Here is a 19389-nt window from a genome sequence, read left to right on the forward strand (position 1 = left end):
GCAAGAGGGATGGGTAAAGTGTGTGAGGAATTGAAGCAGAGGACAGAGGGTGAGCTCACTGGGGCAGGGCCTGGGTAGTAAGTCAGTGGGACCCCCAGAGTCCGTGAGTTCGGGGCATCTTAGCATGAGCATGCCTCTTCTTGTCTGACATCGTGGCCACCACCACTGTGAACACAGGAGGTGTTTATGACTTTGTCATTCCCGACCTGGAGGAAGCCCCAGAGGGAGCCTGGGGGCCGGAGTGGGGGATGGTTCGCATACATCACAGGTTATTTGGGGAAATAGACTCTGATTTAGGCAAAGGAAACCATGCACCATGAGGGGTTTGAGAGACGTTTGGGAAGTGGGATCCCCAAGACATGGTGGTGGCTGGGTATGAGGGCGGCGGGAAGGGAGCGGTCAGGGATCAGATCTCTGAGTCAGGGAGCTGGGTGGATGGCAGCCTTTCCCCGCGTGGTGGAGGCAGTGGCATGGGCAGAAACCAGTGGGGAGAAGTGAGGCATGCTACAAACCCACCTCCTATCCCATGGCAGCTGGCAGAATTTTCCAGAGAACATTCCTTCTCCCAGAGCATCAGGAAGCTTCAGGTAAGGGAAGCACAGCTGCTCCGACCACACCTCACTGTCCTCCCTCCCTGGGAGTGAATTCCTTTTCTGTAAGGCAGGAAGGACCACAGGCTTGGGGGTGTGCACAGCAGAAATTTGCTTTCTCACAATTCTGGAAGCTGGAAGCCTGAGATCAAAGTGTTGGCAGATCGATTCCTCCTGAGGCCTCTCTTCTTGGCTTGCAGATGGCCGACTTATCCCTGTATCCTCAGGTGGCCTTCCTCTCTCTGCAGCTGTGTTCTCATTAATCCCCTCGTCTTATAACGACTCCAGTCAGACTGAACTAAGGCTCACCCTAAGGACCTCACTTTAACTTAATTACCTTGTTGGAGACCCGGTGTCCAAATGCAGTCATATGATGAGGTACTGGGGTCAGGACTTCACATAGGAATTTGCAGAGACACAGTTCATCCAGAACAGGCATATCCCGCCCATTGCAGCTTCACAGATTGCAGTAAGCCAGAAGTCACACCTGTGATTGCCTAAGGTTCGCCCACTGTTCTGTTAGGGGAAAAGGCTATAGAAGACAGGGGAATGACACCCTGTGTGCGTGTGTGTGTGCACTATATGTGTGCATTGTGCACGTGCGTGTGCATGTCCAGTGTGTGTGCGCACATGCGAAAGTTAGATGGGAGCCGGGTGGAAACGTTGCTGACCCCCCGTTCTCATCAGAAATCCTGGACTGATGAGGAAGGATTCTGAAAGAGCCCCTGCTGATAACCCACTCCTGAAATTGGGGTGATCGGAGAGTTGAGAAGTGGGTATCCCAATGTCTTCCTGTTAATTTCTGCCCTCAGCTGATTTCGCATTAGACCAACCCACACACTACTGAGCATCTTGATTGTGCAATGAAAATACGCTGGAGCCTGCATCTTACTGCACCACCCAGCCTCGGGGTCCATGGGAAAGCCAGTGGCTGGAATCCCAGGACAAAAGAAACCCCTGAAAGCCAGGGCAGCCTGAGGAAACTATGTAGGTGGGAAAGGATTTTTTTTTTTTTCCTTGAGACAGGGAAAAAAACAAAACATTCTTACTAAGACAGTACATGGATTCATAACACAGTTAAAGTCTGTCACCCAGGTTGGAGTCCAGTGGTGCAATGACAGCTCACTGCAGACTTGACCTCCCCAGGCTCCGGTGAGCCTCCTGCCTCAGCCTCCTGAGTAGCTGGGACTACAGGTGCACACCACCATGCCTAACTAATTTCTGTATTTTTGTAGAGACAGAGTCTCGTCATGTTGCCCAGGCTAGTCTAGAGCTCTGGGGCTCCGGCGATGCGCTTGCGTTGGCCTCCCAAAGTGCTGAGATGACAGGCCTGCGCCACCGTGCCCAGCTGGTACAGGATTTGACGAAGTATGGCAGCAGTCTTTCCAGCAGGAAATTCTTCCTCATTGCAAACTGTCATTCATCCGGCTGCCCTGCAGCCTGCCTCAGCTGGAGAAATCATTTGGTTTGCAAGTAACTACTCCGTGTCTACTTACTTGAGGGCCATATTGATTTTGTTGTTCTTTTGGCTGCTACTTATATTGAACCGGGGAGTCCACTCTCTGCCGCTCCGAATGAGTAAAAGGCTCCATCAGTGGCCTGTGACATCACCTGACTATCTCTCCGCTTACTGAGGTTGTCCTGCTATTTAATTTCAAATCTTTCAGCAGCGGCTGAGTGTATCATCATCAGTTCTCCTTTGAGTTGCCGTGCCTACAGGGAATAGGAATTAGCGCGGTCTTATTTTCTTTAACTATAAGCAGCATCTTTTCTTGTCTGTTTGCCTCAGAGAACATTGGTTTGCTTGTTCTTGCTGGCGGAAAAAACAAAAAACAAAAAAAACATTCTTACTAAGACAGTACATGGATTCATAACACAGTTGAAGTCTATTCACAGAATCTGTTATTTAGACAACCTCCATAGAGGAGAGAAAATATTTTGAAGGTCTCAGAGGTGGTTGGTTTTTAAAAATTATCTGCTAGTAGAATCTTGCCATCTCTGCGTATTGCTGGCTGGGATGGTCCGGTTGTTATTTATTTATTTATTTATTTAGCCTCTTTTTTGTTGTTGTTGTTAGATGGATCTTGCTCTGTCACCCGGGCTGGAGTACAGTGGTGTGATCTTGGCTCACTGCAACCTCTGTCTCCCGGGTTCAAGTGGATTCTCCTGCCTCAGCCTCCCAAGTAGCTGGGACTACAGGTGCCCGCCACCACGCCCAGCTAATCTTTGTATTTTTAGTAGGGACGAGGTTTCACCATGTTGGTCAGGCTGGTCTGGAACTCCTGACCTCAGGTGATCTGCCTGCCTCGGCCTCCCAAAGTGCTGGGATTACAGGTATGAGCCATCAGCCCCAGCCGCTTTTTTTTTTTTTTTTGTATTTTTTCTCTACTCCTAGTTCCTGCAAGCAGAGGGGTGGTCTGGTTGAATGGGAATGTCAACACTTGGGTTTGCCATTTGTTTCTCGTTCTGTTTTATAACTGGGTTATATTCCTCGGTACTTTGCAGCAGTTTCCTTCTTCTTTTACCCTCAGAGGGAAACACAAAATGTGTATCATCGTGATGTCTCGGGCTTGGCAGGTAAGCACTAAGTTTCCGTGGTATCTGCCTGTCTTTCTGATTGAGATGGACTTTCAGTGAAGCATAGTGGTCATTTTCCCTTCAGAAGACAGAGCCTTAATCTGAAAAAAATAATGGTGGTAATGTGGGCACTTGTGTTCTTGGAAATGAAGTCATTCCACCTGGGTTCCCAGTAAACGATAAATTGTAGTATATTAAAATCCTAAGGAAAGCTTTGTGGCCAAGAGCTCATCCTATCCATCTAGGACTTCTATCAGTGGCTTCTGAAATACTATGGCAACATGCCATTCATAGCTATCCTAGGGACATTCCAAATATTGTTTGCTTTTAGTCCTCCATGCCAAAAGAGTTTAATTGAGGGATAAATGAATTGGGCATGGGATTTTTATCCTAATAACAACATATAATTTTGTTTATTTGTGTTGAGTTGTAAACTAAGCTTTGCACAGAATTTGTATAAAATAAAACACTTTGAGCTGGGCACGGTGGCTCACACCTGTAATCCCAGCACTTTGGAACGCCAAGGAGGGTGGATCACCTGAAGTCAGGAGTTCAGGACCAGCCTGGCCAACATGGTGAAACCCTGTCTCCACTAAAAATACCAAAATTAGCCAAGTATGGTAGTGCATGCCTGTAGTCCCAGATACTCGGGAGGCTGAGGCAGGAGAATCACTGGAATCCAGGAGACAGAGGTTGCAGTGAGCCAAGATTACACCACTGCACTCCAACCTGTGCGATAGAGCGAGACTTGGTCTCAAAATAAATAATAAATAAAATAAAATAATAAGATACTTTGTTAATTTCAAAGGTAAAGGTATAGAAAACAAGAAGTTTCCTTCACTGAAGCACAAATCCTTTGGTGTGCAGGATTTGAACACCTCCTTAGGAAAAGCTTGCTAGTAACTGAAGCCAAGTCACAAACAGATGCTTGGTTTCAGGTACAGCTACAAAGAACACAAAAGAGAAGCTGACACTTTTGTATTTTTAGGGCAAAGGCTTCCTTCTCCAAGGCTGAAAAAGGCCTGGTCTCGCACTGCTCTGATTGATTTATCTGGGTCCCATTTCCTGGGGAGAAAACCAGTGCCACACGCTCACCAAACGAAGAGTGCATCTCTCTTGGGAAGACAGGATCTGTGTGAAGGCATGTGTGCTCTCCTGTCTAGGCCTGTCCAGAACTATATAAAGTCATCCAGTTTTGTTCAGTTTTAATAATGGCCTGATAAAAACATACAGGGGTGTGTGTGTGTGTGTGTGCACGCGCGCGTACATAGTGTAATGGTAATTAACATACATGCATTTATATGGGTGTTTACTTTTTTTTTTTTTTTTTTTTTTTCTGAGACAGAGTTTCGCTTTTGTCGCCCAGGCTGGAGTTCAATGGCGTGATCTCAGCTCACTGCAACCTCTGCCTCCTGGGTGCAAGCTATTCTCCTGCCTCAGCCTCCAGAGTAGCTGGGACTTACAGGAATGTGCCATCATGCCCGGCTAATTTTTGTAGTTTTAGTAGAGACAAGCTTTCACCATGTTGGCCAGGCTGGTCTCGAACTCCTGACCTCAGGTGATCCACATGCCTTGGCCTCCGAAAGTGCTGGGATTACAGGTGTGAGCCACCACGCCTGGCCTCTAGGTGTTTAATTTTTAAGGTCGTTTGTGCGTATGGAGGGAAAAATCAAATCCTATATATAGCTAAAGTATATAGGACATAGTAAGTCAATCTTTCCGTCTTCGCTTCTGGAGACCACGACCAGTTTCTTGTGTATCTTTCCGAGAGACGTTTCTAAGCATATTTGCATAATCCTCATGTGTCAAGGGTGTGGGGCCAGGCGGACATAATAGAGTCATGGGGACGGTTTCCCCCATACTGTTCTTAGGGTAGTGAATAAGTCTCAGGAGATCTGATGGTTTTATAAGGGGTTTTTTACCTTTTCTCTTGGTTCTCATGCTCTCTTGCCTGCCGCCATGTAAGACATGCCTTTCACCTTCTGCCATGATTGTGAGGCCTCCTCAGCCACATGAAACTATTAGCCCATTAAACTTTTTTGCTGAAGAATCTTGCTCTGTTGCCCAGGCTGGAGTGCAGTGGCAGGATCTCAGCTCACTGCAACCTCCGCCTCCTGGGTTCAAATGATTCTCCTGCCTCAGCCTCCCAAATAGCTGGTATTATTGGTGCATGCCACCACGCCCAGCTGTTTTTTGTATTTTTAGTAGAGACAGGTTTCCACCATGTTGGCCAGGCTGGTCTTGAACTCCTGACCTCAAGTGATCTGCCCACCTCAGCCTCCCAAGGTGTTGGGATTACAGACGTGAACCACCGCTCCCATCTGAATGTGCATTTTTAAATTTGAATAAAAGAAACCATTTACATCTCAGCCAGCCATATAAGAGAATCCCTGTATCCACATGCTCTCACCAACAAATGGTATTATCAACACCTTTTTTATTTTTTCTTTTTTGAGACAGAGTCTTGCTCTGTCGCCCAGGTTGCAACCTCTGCCTCCTGGGTTCAAGTGATCCTCCAGCCTCAGCCTCTCAAGTAGCTGGGACTACAGGCACCTGCCACCAGGCCCGGCTAGTTTTTGTATTTTTAGTAGAGACAGGGTTTTACCATGTTGGCCAAGCTGGTCTCAAACTCCTGACCTCAAATGATCCGCCTGCCTCGGTGTGCCGAAGTGCTGAGATTATAGACGTAAGCCACTGCTCCTGGCCAATCTATGGTTTTTTGTTGTTACCAGTCTGATAGGTATCACATCAAGAAAAACGTGGCCAAGCTGACTCACTGCTTAAGGGATTGGACCTGAAGTCTTGTATCTCAACATTGAAATTCATGGAGCTAACTGCAGCTCCCTTCCCTTCGCCTGATAGAGTTCATGCTGTGTCTGCTGTTGGTGCTGACCAGGAGACAGCGCAGTCTTTCCCATTCTTAGCTGAAAACACCAGCTCTGGAGTCAGGCTGTGTTAACCCAGATGGGACTTGAGTTTAGGAAGGGTAGATTTGATAAGAAAAATACAGGAACAAGTCGGGCGTAGTGGCTCACGCCTGTAATCCCAGCACTTTGAGAGGCGGAGGTGGGCAGATCACTTGAGGTCAGGAGTTCGAGACCAGCCTGGCCAACACGGTGAAACCCCGTCTCTACTAAAAGTACAAAGATTAGCTGGGTGTGGTGGCAGGCTCCTGTAATCCCAGCTACTTGGGAGGCTGAGGCAAGAGAATGACTTGAACCCAGGAGGTGGAGGTTGTAGTGAGCCAAGATTGACGCCTCTCTACTCCTGCCTGCGCAACAGAGCGAGATTCTGTCTCAAAAAATAATCATTATTATTATATATATGTGTGTGTTTGTGTGTGTGTGTCTGTGTGTATTTAAACACAAATATTACATAGAATATAGTTATACTAAAAAAATGATCCCAGTAGGATTCTTATAGAATTGGATGAGATAATCTGTGTAGAGTACTTAGCCAGGGGCCTGGTACATAGTTGGTGCTTCAGAAACCCAAACTGTTTTTATTACTCTGACTTGTTTGCTCTTTACTGCCCCACTTTCCAAAAGGCACCCTGTTCTTTTTTTTAACCTCTCCACCCTCACCCTACTGTTCCCTTTGGTTAGGAAAGCTCCCTTCCCCACCTTCTTTCCCCTCTTCAGCAGGCCCTAGTTCCACCTAATCCCTGTGATGTTTAGTGGGAATGTTGCTTCCTCTGGGAAAGCTCTGGGGCACCTCCCAACTGGCTTGAACCCCCACCCTGAGCTTCCACGGCACCCAGTACTTTCATGACGTAACTTCATAACTCATGCAACACCACAAGGTCATTGCCTATTCCCACGTCTGGGCCCCTCCCTAGAGCTTGGGCCATTGAGAACAAAGACGCCTCTCACTCATGCTGGTCTGGCCGTGACCTAGCACACAGCGGGTAGCAGGATTGCATTGAATAAATGCCTAACTGAAGACAGATAACTTTTGTGCTTCTAGCGCTGTAATGACTAAGACTGCTTAGATTCTGCCTCTGGCTTTGAAAGAGCAATATCTCTATGTGGAGTTTAATTGTAAAACTCTTACTGACTTTTCATTAGGTTGCGTATTTAAAATCCCAAATGGGACTGAAGATTTAGGGGCATAGCCACGAATACCTGAGTCCAGACTGTAGAATGGAATCTTAAAGTAAAAAAAGGCAGTCATTCTAAATAAGACTTGTTCATGGATCTGACACCCCAGAATCTCTAAACAGAAATGAATTGTGCTCTTTCCTTCAAGTGAAGGGACTTGGCCGTAGTGGATCTGCATGGAATTGTCCTGGAACTCGTTCGTCCCTGGATATCACGTTGTCCATCATTAGCCTTGAGCAGTGCCTCATGTGTACCAAATGTCCAGAAGCAGTTTGTTAAACTGAATATTCTATGATTAAGTGTGCACATACCTTATAGCGGCACCAGCATTAGCTCTAAAGAAGGTTAAGTACAGGAGAGGTGATCACTTTGGAGGAAAAATAATTCATGGAAGACCATGTATACTCCTAGCTACACACTCAAGAGAGATGAAAGATATCCACACACAAACTTGCACATGGATTTTCATAGCAGCATAATTCATAACAGCCAGAAAGTAGAAGCCACCCGAATGTCCATCAGCAGATGAATGGATAAACAAAATATGATGATATATTCGTACAGTAGAATGGTATTCAGCAATTAAAGAATGAAGCACTAATATAGGCTACAAAATAGACGAACCTTGAAAACGTCATGCAAAGTGAATGATCAGTCACAAAAGACTACATTTTACATGATTCTATTTCTATGAAATGGCTGGAGTGGAGAAATCTACAGAAGATAGATTAGTGATTGCTTAGAATTAGGGTGATGGGAGTTGCGGGGCAATGGGGAGGGGCTGCTGATGGGTGAAAGTTCATTTTGGGGTGATGAGAATGTCCCACAATTGATTTTCATGACAGTCCACAACTCTGTGAATATTCTAAAAACCACTGAATTACATACCTTCAAATGATGAATTATATTGCTTGTGTATTTATATCTCAAGCTGTTATTAGTGGAGGGGAGATTAGGAAAAAAGTCTAATTTTTAGGATCCTTGGGGGAGCAATAACGAGAAAAATAGTTGAGAAACACATATCATATTTTAGTAAGATTGAAGAAACAAGATTTATGGCCAGCCATGGTGTCTCACACCTGTAATTCCAGCACTTTGGGAGGCCGAGGCAGGCGGATCACCTGAGGTCAGGAGTTGAAGACTGGCCAATATGACGAAACCCCATCTCTACTAAAAATACAAAAATTGGCCTGGCGTGGTGGTACATGCCTATAATCCCAGCTACTCAGGAGGTTGAGGCAGGAGAATCGCGTGAACCCGGGAGGCGGAGGTTGCAGCAAGCCAAGATTGCACCACTACACTCCAGCCTGGGTGACAGAGCGAGACTCCATCTCAAAAAAAATAAAAAGAAACTAGATTTACAAGACCAGGACAACCACTTTCTCCTTTGATGGTATTTCATTCAGATATCAAAATAGTAGCAGAGATATTATGTTGACTTTTGAAGTCATCTGCTCTAGAAGAAGACTCTCTTTATGAAAATGTAATTATTCAGATTCAGAAAGAACACAATTTGTCCTGAGCGCAATTTTGTTTTACATTTTTTTTAATGAATTTACCCACTGCGATTTTTTTTTAAGAATTTGTTTAGAATTACCTTTCTGATACTCTTTTCCCCATTTTCTCTCTTTCTGAGAGTAAAGAACAGTACTTATACAATTGACCTTGTCACTTGTTTTATATTTGTTCCCATTTTATTTAAATGTATACTTGTTTACTTAATAAGATCTAATTTTAGTGCAGTTTTGATTTTTTTAATGTCTTGATTATTTTTCTATAATGAAAGTAACTTATGCTCATAAAAAATTAAGTTTTGCAGGAAACTGAAATATTTTCTGTCCTTCCACTTCCCCACAGACAGCTACTATTAACGGTTTTGCCATGTTTTTCTAGATACTTCTATCTCTGAGTATACCAACTCGTTGATTTATTTTTAACAAAATTGTGTCATACTACTAGCTCTTGTAACTTCCTGTTTTCACTTACTGTCTGCCACTGCCAGCCCAGCGCTTGCTCCCCAAACCTTAACAATGTCCCTTTTCTATGTATCCGTGGCCACTAACTTCAGATCTCCTTCATTCTTTGTGATGCCTGTTTATTACTCTACACATATTACCCATTCCTTATTAATGAACACTTAAGCCAATTTAAATGTTTATACCTTCTCAGTTATTGTTACAAGGAATGGTTATGTTTTGCACACTTGTGTATGTCTCTGTGGGATAAATGCTGATAAATGGAGCTGCTGGTTCGCTCAGTATCATGAAGTTATTAAAGTTCTAATGGATATTTCCAGTTGCCCCCTGAAAGGAGTTCTACTTGCCCCCTGAAAGGAGTTTTAATTACTGAACTATGATCTTAACCATATAGTTGATGCCCTGACTTGACTATTCCGTTCCAACCTGAGGTAGGGACGGGGCCCCACCGACTCTGTTTCCAGGGACCTCTTAGGGCTGGCTCTGGAAATTCTTGTCCTTGGCATGCTTCCCTCTCTGTGCAAGGGCCTAAGCACCGTCTCATCCATGTTTCCGTCTGTCTGCAGGACAGGTGTGGCCTCCAGGCACCACAGCAGATGAGTTGTCAGGCAAATGTGAGCTCTGGGCTAGGATGTCAACCTGCAGACATGTGTGTTCTTTCCTGCATTTCTCAGAGACACCAGCAGCACTGGGGGTCAAGCTCCCTGAGAATGAGGAAAATGCAAGGGAGATCTCAGAAAACCTGAGACCCGCCTCCCTCCTCCCCTGTCTCTTCCCTGGGTAGGGGACTGTTAGAAAGAGGGGAAGGGAAGGTATGCACATACTACATACTGGACGCTTTAAATACATGATCTCATTTACCTCACAATTTCCGTAAAGGAGGTGATAAGATTTTCATTTTAGTGTATAGAAGACAGGCTCAGAGGGCAGCATCCCCAGAGGATACCCCTAATAAAAAGCAACCTGAGGTCCTCTGAATCTAGAGCCCACCTATGGATCCCCTTGAAAAGCCAACCCCAAGGGCACCATCATGGGGGCACCTATTAGAATGATGGTGAATGTGTCTCCAGCCCCACCCTCCACTGAACTCCAGACTCCTAGATCCAGCTGCCCTCTCAGCAGCCCAACCTGGAGGGATCATGAGTATATTGATAACTTTGGCAGTTTCTTCTCTTTTCTTTTAGCATGGCAGAATATACATAACGTTACATGTACCACCTTAACCATTTTAAGGGTACCATTCAGTGGCATGAAGTATATTCCTATTTGTTGTGCAGTCATCATCACCATCTGTCTCCATGGCTCTTTTTATCTTGCAAAATGTAAACTCTGTGCCCATTAAACAGTAACTTACCATCCTTCCCTCCTGAAAGTCCTGGCAACCACCATTCTACTTTCTGCCTCTATGAATTTGACCACTGTAAGTGCCTCATATAAGTGACATCAAACAGTATTTGTCTTTTCTGCATGACTTATTTCACTTAGCATATATCCTAAAGGTTCATCCATGTTGTAGCATGTGTCAGAGTTCCCTTCTTTATTATGATTGAATAATATTCCATTGTATGGATATACCACAGTTCGCTTATCCATTCATCTGTCAGTGGATATTTGGGTTGCTTCCATGTTTAAGCTGTTGTGAATAATGCTACTGTGAACATAGGTATAAAAACATCTCTTTGAGACCCTGCTTTCAGTTATTTTGGAGACATACTCAGATATAGAATTGTTGGATTATCTGGTAATTCTATGTTTAATTTTGGGGGGAGCCACCATATTGTTTTACGTGGCTACACCATTTTTCATTCCCATCAACAATGCACAAGGTTTCCAGTTTCTCCACATCCTCACCAATACCTGTTATTTTCTGTCTCTTCGATAGTAGCTATCCTCATGGGTATGGGGTGGTATCTCATTGTGGTTTTGATTTGCATTTCTCTAATAAGTAGTCGTGTTGGGCACCTTTTTAACGTCCTTATTGGCCATTTATATATCCTCTTTGGAGAAATGTCTGTTGAATCCTTTGCCAACTTTTGAGTTGGGTTGTTTTAGTGGTTGTTGAGTTTTAGGAGTTCTCCATATACTCTGATATTAATTCCCTGTCAGATGTTTAATTTGAGAATATTTTCTCCCATTCCATGGTTTGCACTTTTTTCTCTGTTGACAGTGTCTTTTGATGCACAAACGTTTTAAATTTTCATGAGGTCCAATTTGTCTGTTTCCCCCCACTTTTTTTTTTGCCTGTAACAATACATCGAATTTTATATTCAAACTGAGCTTTTGATTTCTACCTGTAACCTGTTTCTCTCCTAGTCTTTTCCCTGACAGTAAACAACATGACCAGCCTCCCAGTTGCTCAGATGTCTGGGAATTAATTTTGAGTCCTTCCTGTAACCAGTACAAGAGGATTCCTGTCAATTCTACCTCCCAAATATCTCTTAAATCCTTCTTGTTAAACCTCTAATTTTTATATTATGTTAGGATATAGAAATACTATTGATTTTTATATATTTACTTTGCATCCAAGCTAATTTCTTTTATTGGTGCTAAGAGTCTTTGATGTTTTGTTTTATTTTATTTTGCTTTTTGTAGATTATTTGGGATTTTTTTGTGGAGACAGTCTTGTCTTATGAGAATAGACTGTTTGATTTCTTTCTTTCTAATCTGTATGACCTTCCCTTCCCTTCCTTCCCTTCCTTTCCCTTCCTTCCTCCCTTCCTTCTTTTCCTTCCTTCTTTTCCTTCCTTCCTTTCCTTCCTTACCTTCCTTCCTTCCTTCCCTTCCTTCCCTTCCTTCCCTTCCCTTCCTTCCCTTCCTTCCCTGCCTGCCTGCCTGCCTATTGCACTGACTAGGATTTCTGGTATGAATTTCAGTGAGAGTGTGAGATCAGACCTCCTTGTTTTGTTCCTGATCTTGGGGGAAGGCAGTCAGTCTTTCACCATTACCTATGATCATAGCTATACTTATTTACAGATGTCCTTTATCCAGTTAAGGATGTTTATTTCTCTTCCTAATTCACAAAGAGATTTTATTAGACAATGCATTTTAAGGTTATTTGGAAAACAACCAAGATACTAACGTCTGCCTTAATGAATATGGAAAAAAATAAATCATACCTCTCACAGTACCACTGATACAAATAAGAATTTTGTAATTATCGTTATAATGCTTTTTACTTCCTAGTTTTATTTTGACTGATTGCATTAAAGTTTTTAAAAGTGTTTTAAACACTTTGCAGCTTTCTAGACTGCTCTCGCCATTCCCACCCAGGACTTCTCTCCATGGGGGTCAGGTGTGTGCTGACATTGGGGTCCCAGTACTCTTGGCACCCACTTCTCAGCAGATACCTCTTATCCACCTTGGAGACCCCAGAACAATCCTTCTCTGCCCCTCTTCTGAGTCATTTCTTGCCATTTTTCAGAGTCTTTCCCCTTGTTTCCCTGCCTTTCTTCCTGTCCTTTATATACATTCTTTTTGTGAACATAGAACCCTGCATGAGACAGGAAACTCATTGAAGCTCTGTGTCCTTGGGCAGGTTTCTATTTTTTTCTGTTCATGCTGGTGAGGTTGGCTTTGGCCAGCCTAATATACGATGACACTGGGTTCTCATATACGATGGGACTTTTTTGAGAAAGAGTTTTGCTCTTGTCACCCAGGCTGGAGTGCAATGTTGCAATCTTGGCTCACTGCAACCTCCGCCTCCCGGCTTCAAGCAATTCTCCTGTCTCAGCTTCCTGAGTAGCTGGGATTACAGGCCCACGCCACCATGCCCAGCTAATTTTTGTATTTTTAGTAGAGATGGGGTTTTGCCACATTAGCCAGGCTGGTCTTAAACTCCTGATCTCAAATGATCCTCCTCCTGCCTTAGCCTCCCAAAGTCTTAGGATTACAGGCATGAGCCACTGCGCCCGGCCACAATGGGACTATTTTTCAGGAAGCTCTGCTAAGTTGTGCTGTGATCTTTGTTAATACTAAGTTGTTGTTAATATTGTATGTAACCCTACAGAGATTCTGATATATGCAAATGAGAGCTTGTTAAAGATCATGCAAACGTTTATATTCAACTTGGCATTTTGTAATCTAGGATTTACTCTTTTATTTCTAAATTCTTAACTAAAAACTATTTCTGTCCCTGGGGGAAGATTTTCATTCCTTCCGAAACGACTTACTGGTTGTTAGGCACACACAGTGGGTCACTGATAGAAATGGAAGAATTTATCACATTTCGGGGGATGGGATATGGAAAGCAGACAGCCGACAGCTTTGCATTCTTGTTTGTACCAGACTCTAGGCATCATTATCCTAGTAGGAATTCTTACAGCCATTCCGGAGGGATGGGAATTATCATCCCCATTTCATACACGATGAAACCAAGACTCAGAGGAACCAAGGGACTTACCCAAGGCCGTGCAGCTTGTAAGGGGCAAGAGACCAACCCCGGGGCACACTCACTCCACCTCAGCGCTTGTGACTCTGTGCAAGAGGTATAGAAAGTGTTGGAAGAGCTACACAAGAAAGAGGCTCATCTTTTTTTTATTATTGTTTTTCAACAATAGATAAATAAATAAATAATTTTTTTGAAACAGAATCTCACTCTGTTGCCCAGGCTGGAGTGCAGTGGTGCGGTCTCAGCTGCTCACTGCAACCTCCGCCTCCCGGGTTCAAGCGATTCTCCTGCTTCAGCCTCCCAAGTAGCTGGGGTAACAGGTATATGCCACCACGCCAGGCTAATTTTTCTATTTTTAGCAGAGATGGGGTTTCACCATGTTGGCCAGGTTGGTCTTGAACTCTTGACCTCAAGTGATCTGCCCGCCTCGGCCTCCCAAAGTGCGGGGATTATAGGCATCAATCACTACGCCCTGCCAAGAGGCTCATCTTTGCTGGAGGAAATTCAGGGAAGATGAGCTGCATGGTTTTTTTTTGTTTTTTGTTTTTTGTTTTTAACAGATTATTGGAGGATATTGGTGGTTTCCCCAAAAGCAGCCTCCCTCTTTGTTTGGAAACACACATCACGTTACCGTGTGTAATTCCCAGCTCCTCCTTGTTGGTTGCTCCCAGACAAGGTTTCCTTCCCAAGTAAGCCTGTCTTTTGAACTGCCCCTTCTTAACTTTTCTGTTTATGGTCATTAGGGATTCGGCCATTTTCCATACCTGCCTCAGTTAGCAGGTGAAGGGCCATGATTAATGCCTTTGAAAATCAAGAACAGGGGATGCTCCACACCCCAGTGTATTATAAAGTCCTCATCCTGTGTCTCAGGGCAGCCAAGAGAAGTCACCCTAAGAGCAAGGACCTCAGTTTGTGACCAGGACCCTGTAGACAGCACCCTGATCTGGACCACCAAGTTCAAATCCCTGCTCCTCCACTGGTGTCCAGAGGAAGTGAGTCGGTGCACACACAGCTCTGAGAACAGTGCCTGGCCTGTAGGAAGTGCTAGAAAGTATTGTCAGTGATCGAATGTCCCCAAATCCTCAAGTCAGTGTGAACAGAAAGAAGAGGAAGTAAGAGAGGCTGCTTTCAGGTCTTTGAGAAAAGCCAGTGAGGAAAGTGGTGATGAATCAGCCTTGGACCACAAGGGTCTCTTTGAGAGAGTTTGTTGTGTTCAAAGCCACAAAGGACTTGTCATTCCTAAACTGGCATGGGAAAAGAACCAACCAATAGAGTCTTCGAGAGGATCATATAAGTCAACACAGATGCCTGCAGTCTGGGTTCGGCTAAAGAAGCAATGTCAATCAATGGCACCTTTGATGCAGATGGCAGGTGAACGAACCCCGAGCACCCCCGAGAGAGAGGCCTCCTGGTTTCTGGTGCAGGCAGAACCTGCTTCTCCCTAAGGGTCCGTCCATTGGGCTTCAGGCCGTGCAGCCACCTTCCATCTCTGGGGACCAGTGGAATGCGCTCAGGAAAGGCTGGCTGACCCCTGCAGCAGGAGCTGGGGTCCGAAGCCCAGTCTGCTCGGCCTTCAGCAGAAGCAGGTCCTGCCTGATCCAGGGACCCAGAGTCCTCTCTTCCAGGGGCGCTGGGGGTTTTTCTGCAGTCCCCGTTGGCCTCATGGCTGGTCTGAGTTGATCTAGGCTGGCCCTGGGGTTCCGAGTCCAAACATTCATTCCAGCCACCTGGCTGGCTTCCTCGATCTTCTTTAAGCCCTGGAACCATGGAGCCAAAACCTTTGAGTTCTTTTTTTTTTTCCGGTGAAAATTATACATAAGCTTGGGCAAAGGGAGGAAGGAAAGAAGGAAGGGAGAAGGGAAAGGAGGGAAGGAAGGGAGAGAGGCAGGGAAAGAAAGAAAGTAGTATTTAGGTTGGTGCAAAAGTAATTGTGATTTTTTACCATTACTTTCAATGGCAAAAACTGCAATTACTTTTGCACCAGCCTAATATAAAGAGTTTTAAACCAAGAGTAAGACTCCCTCCCTCTCTCCTTCTGTTTCCTGGATTTAACCAGAGTTAACAGTTTTCTTTGAATCTTGGGGGACATTTTATTCATAATACATGAATATATGTGAGGCTTTTAAAAATTTATGTTTGATTTTATTCCTCTGTGCCTTATATTATTAACTTACTATATATTAAAGATCTTCTCATAGCATTAATATAGATCGCCTGTTTCTTATCTTGACATTTATTTATTTCATTAGGGTTAAATATAAAACTATTTCAGTGAGATATTAAAATTCTGAACTCTTACACATCTAAGAACATAACTAAAAGTAAATGGCATGAACCTTGGCAGAATTATAAAAAGAGACAGATCAATCCACAGTTACAGTGACAACTTAATCAAGTCTCTCAGAAACAAATATACATCAACAGGCCAAAAGAAAAGGATAATGTCACAGAAAATTTGAACCACACCATTAACGAGTTTGATTCAGTGGAAATATGAGGAACTTGGTATTCAACAGTTAGAGAATGCATGTTCTGCTGGGTGCGGTGGCTCACGCCTGTAATCCCAGTACTTTGGGAGGCTAAGGCAGAGATTCACTCTTGTTGCCCAGGCAATGGCGTGATCTTGGCTCACTGCAACCTCCGCCTCCCCAGTTCAAGCAATTCTCCTGCCTCAGCCTCCCGAGTAGCTGGGATTACAGGCACCCGCACCCATGCCCAGCTAATTTTTGTATTTTTAGTAGAGATGGGGTTTCACCACGTTGTCCAGGCTGGTCATGAACTCCTGACCTCAGGTGAGCCACCCTCCTGTGCTTCCCAAAGTGCTGGGATTACAGGTGTGAGCCACCACATCCAGCCTGATTTTCTTTTTATGAAGACAGGGTCCCACTATAGTGCCTAGGTTTGTCTTGGAGTTCCTGGGCTCAAGTGATCCCTCCCAGCTCAGCCTCCCAAAGTGCTGGGATTACAGATGTGAGCCGCCGCACCCGGTCCACTAATATTTAATCTCAGGATTGACTTCACACCATCACTCAGCAACATGAGGCAGGGTGCCATGTCGTCATGGAATTTCTAAGGTGTCCTGGGGAAGGATGGGCAGAGGCCCCCATCAGACTTGTTGGTTTGCTTTTAGCACATGACTGCATTTTGCAGTTTCCATGTGCCAGGTCAAGTGGATTTCTAGATTACTCTCTCTTTTAATTTTATGTTAGTAAGTACTTAAGTTAGTTATTTCAAGTGAATAAGCCTCTGGCTGTCTCAGGACGTGACCCTCTCTCTTCCAGGGAAGCCGTGGCGAACGGAGCAGACGGAGGACCTGAAGCGAGTGCTCAAAACGGTGGACAGGGCGATCCCATTGGTCCTCGTCAGCGGCAACCACGACATCGGCAATGCCCCCACGGCCGAGACCGTCGAGGAGTTCTGCCAAACTTGGGGAGACAACTACTTCAGCTTCTGGGTCGGGGGCATCCTGTTCCTGGTCCTCAACTCCCAGTTGTACCAGAACCCCTCCCAGTGCCCCAGCCTGAAGCAGGCGCAGGACCAGTGGCTGGACGAGCAACTGAGCATCGCGAGGCAGCGGCACTGCCAGCATGCCATTGTCTTCCAGCACATCCCGCTGTTCCTAGAGAGCATTGACGAGGACGACGACGACTACTTCAACCTCAGCAAGCCCACTCGGAAGAAGCTGGCAGACAAGCTCATCCACGCAGGTAGATGTCTCGGGCCACGGGTTTCAGGGAGGAAGGGCACGTCTAGAGAGGGCATTTCCAGATCCTTCTCCCGTCCCGCTGCAATGTGGCAAAAAGGGAGAGAGGACTAGGCCGCGAGTTCTGATCCCAGCTCTTGGACTTGCAGACTGCATGGCTGGCTACCTAATCCTCCTGCGCCTCAGTTTCCTCGTCTGTAAAAGAGGAATAGTAATAGTAGCCCTCTTGCAGGATGGGTTCGAGGAGTATATGAGAAAGGCCTCCCAAACATGGAGAACAGCCCGTAGCCTGAGTACTCAGTGTGCCGTAGCTGCTCATAGTTGAAGATGGGGGTTCTGGAAGTGGCAGGAGGGGTTTATTGGGGGAAGGAGACCAGGTGGTGCAGGTGGGTGTGAATGTGGCTTGCATGTGCCTTAGGAGAAGGCAAGATGCCAGGGACATCTGCTTTCACTTCTCTGGGAAGCAGGCACCTTGCTCAAGGGCAGACGATCTTTAAGAGCCAAGCTTCCCTCCAGTATTCGTCAGCTGTGACCCAGGAAATCCTGGGATGTGACTTTGGTGGACAGTTCCTGAGGCCTGATCAGTTTTCCTCTGGCAAGGTGGATTAAGTTCTCTTCCAGGATCAGGAGAGAGTAATGGATTTAGTCCCATCTTTTGCGGCCAGTCATACATGTAACACACGTGTGCACACGCAGAATGAAGGCGCTCCATTTCTGGAGGCCACATCTCAGTTTCTGACGGCGCTCTAAGGCACTAGCCCACCCACCTCCTTTATTTTTCTGGTAGCACCTGCCATGGGCCTTTCAAGAGAAATAGTCTGTTCTAGGTGGATTCCCTGGGTTACCAGTGACTTGGCAAATTCCAGTTTTGCCAACAGTTGTGTCTCTTCTCTTTGTCCTCATTCTTCCTTTCACCAGGGCTTACTTTCTTTTCTTTCTTTTTTTTTTTTTTTTTGAGACAAAGTCTTGTTTTGTTGCCCAGGCTGGAGTGCAGTGGCAAAATCTCGGCTCACTGCAACCACTGCCTCCCGGATTCCAGCAATTATCATGCCTCAGCCTCCCAAGTAGCTGGGATTACAGACGCTGACCACCACACCCAGCTAATTTTTGTACTTTTAGTAGAAATGGGGTTTCACCATGTTGGCCAGGCTGGTTTCAAACTCCTGACCTCAAGTGATTTGCCTACCTTGGCTTCTCAAGGCCACAGGACCTGATCAGTTTTCCTCTGGTGAGGTGGATTAAGTTCTCCTTTAGAATCGGGAGAGAGTAACGGATTTAGTCCCACCTGGGATTACAATGCTGGGATTACAGGTGTGAGCCACCACGCCCAGCTGACACTTCCGTGTTTTCGAGACATTTTGCAAAAAGCTCATATAATTGGAGATGTTTTCTAGCTGTTCCATGGAGATAACGTTAGAAAACTTCTATTAAGGCCTTTGAAATTTCATGCCATGCTTGAGTTGGTGCAGAAAACTGTCTTGATGACAAGGAAACAAAGCATCAAGATGGCATGAGCACCACCATGGAGACTATTCTGTAACGAAGAATAAAGCCAGAGAGAACATTTAATGCCACTGAAGTGATTCCTTTCATATCCAATAGTGGTTTTTTTTGAGACGGAGTCCCGCTCTTGTCACCCAGGCTGGAGTGCAGTGGCACAATCTCAGCTCACTGCAACCTCCGTCTCCTGGGTTAAAGCAATTTTTCTGTCTCAGCCTGCTGAGTACCTGGGATTACAGGCGGCCGTCACCATGTCCAGCTAATTTTTGTATTTTTAGTAGAGGCAGGTTGGCCAGGTTTAGTTTCACCATGTTGGCCAGGCTGGTCTTGAAACTCCTGACCTCAGGTGATCCACCCACCTCAGCCTTCCAAAGCGCTGGGATTACAGGTGTGAGCCACCGCAGCCAGCCAGATCTAATGTTAAATGAGTAAAACCCATGACTGCCCTGAGTTCTTTGTTCTTGTCAACCACATTCCTGAGTGGTATGTAGTTCTGTGGTTTTCCCATTGTAGGACGGAGCACCCCCAGATATCGAGAAGACCCACAGCTCTAAAT

General features: G+C 45.3%; 1 protein-coding gene across 2 annotated transcripts in view; it reads left to right on the top strand.

Annotated features, from left to right (window-relative positions):
• CPPED1 (calcineurin like phosphoesterase domain containing 1) overlaps positions 1-19389 on the top strand; it is a 137280-nt gene that overhangs the window by 77709 nt on the left and 40182 nt on the right. Inside the window, exon 3 of one of the 2 annotated variants that reach the window (XM_025370968.1) lies at positions 16912-17337. The exons of the other annotated variant lie outside the window; for it this stretch is intronic. Coding sequence (XP_025226753.1) covers positions 16912-17337 — 426 coding nt within the window. The remainder of the gene's footprint in view (positions 1-16911; positions 17338-19389) is intronic. 2 annotated transcript variants of the gene reach the window in all.

This window comes from Theropithecus gelada, chromosome 20 (genome assembly GCF_003255815.1).
Source record: "Theropithecus gelada isolate Dixy chromosome 20, Tgel_1.0, whole genome shotgun sequence".
Taxonomy (NCBI): domain Eukaryota; kingdom Metazoa; phylum Chordata; class Mammalia; order Primates; family Cercopithecidae; genus Theropithecus; species Theropithecus gelada.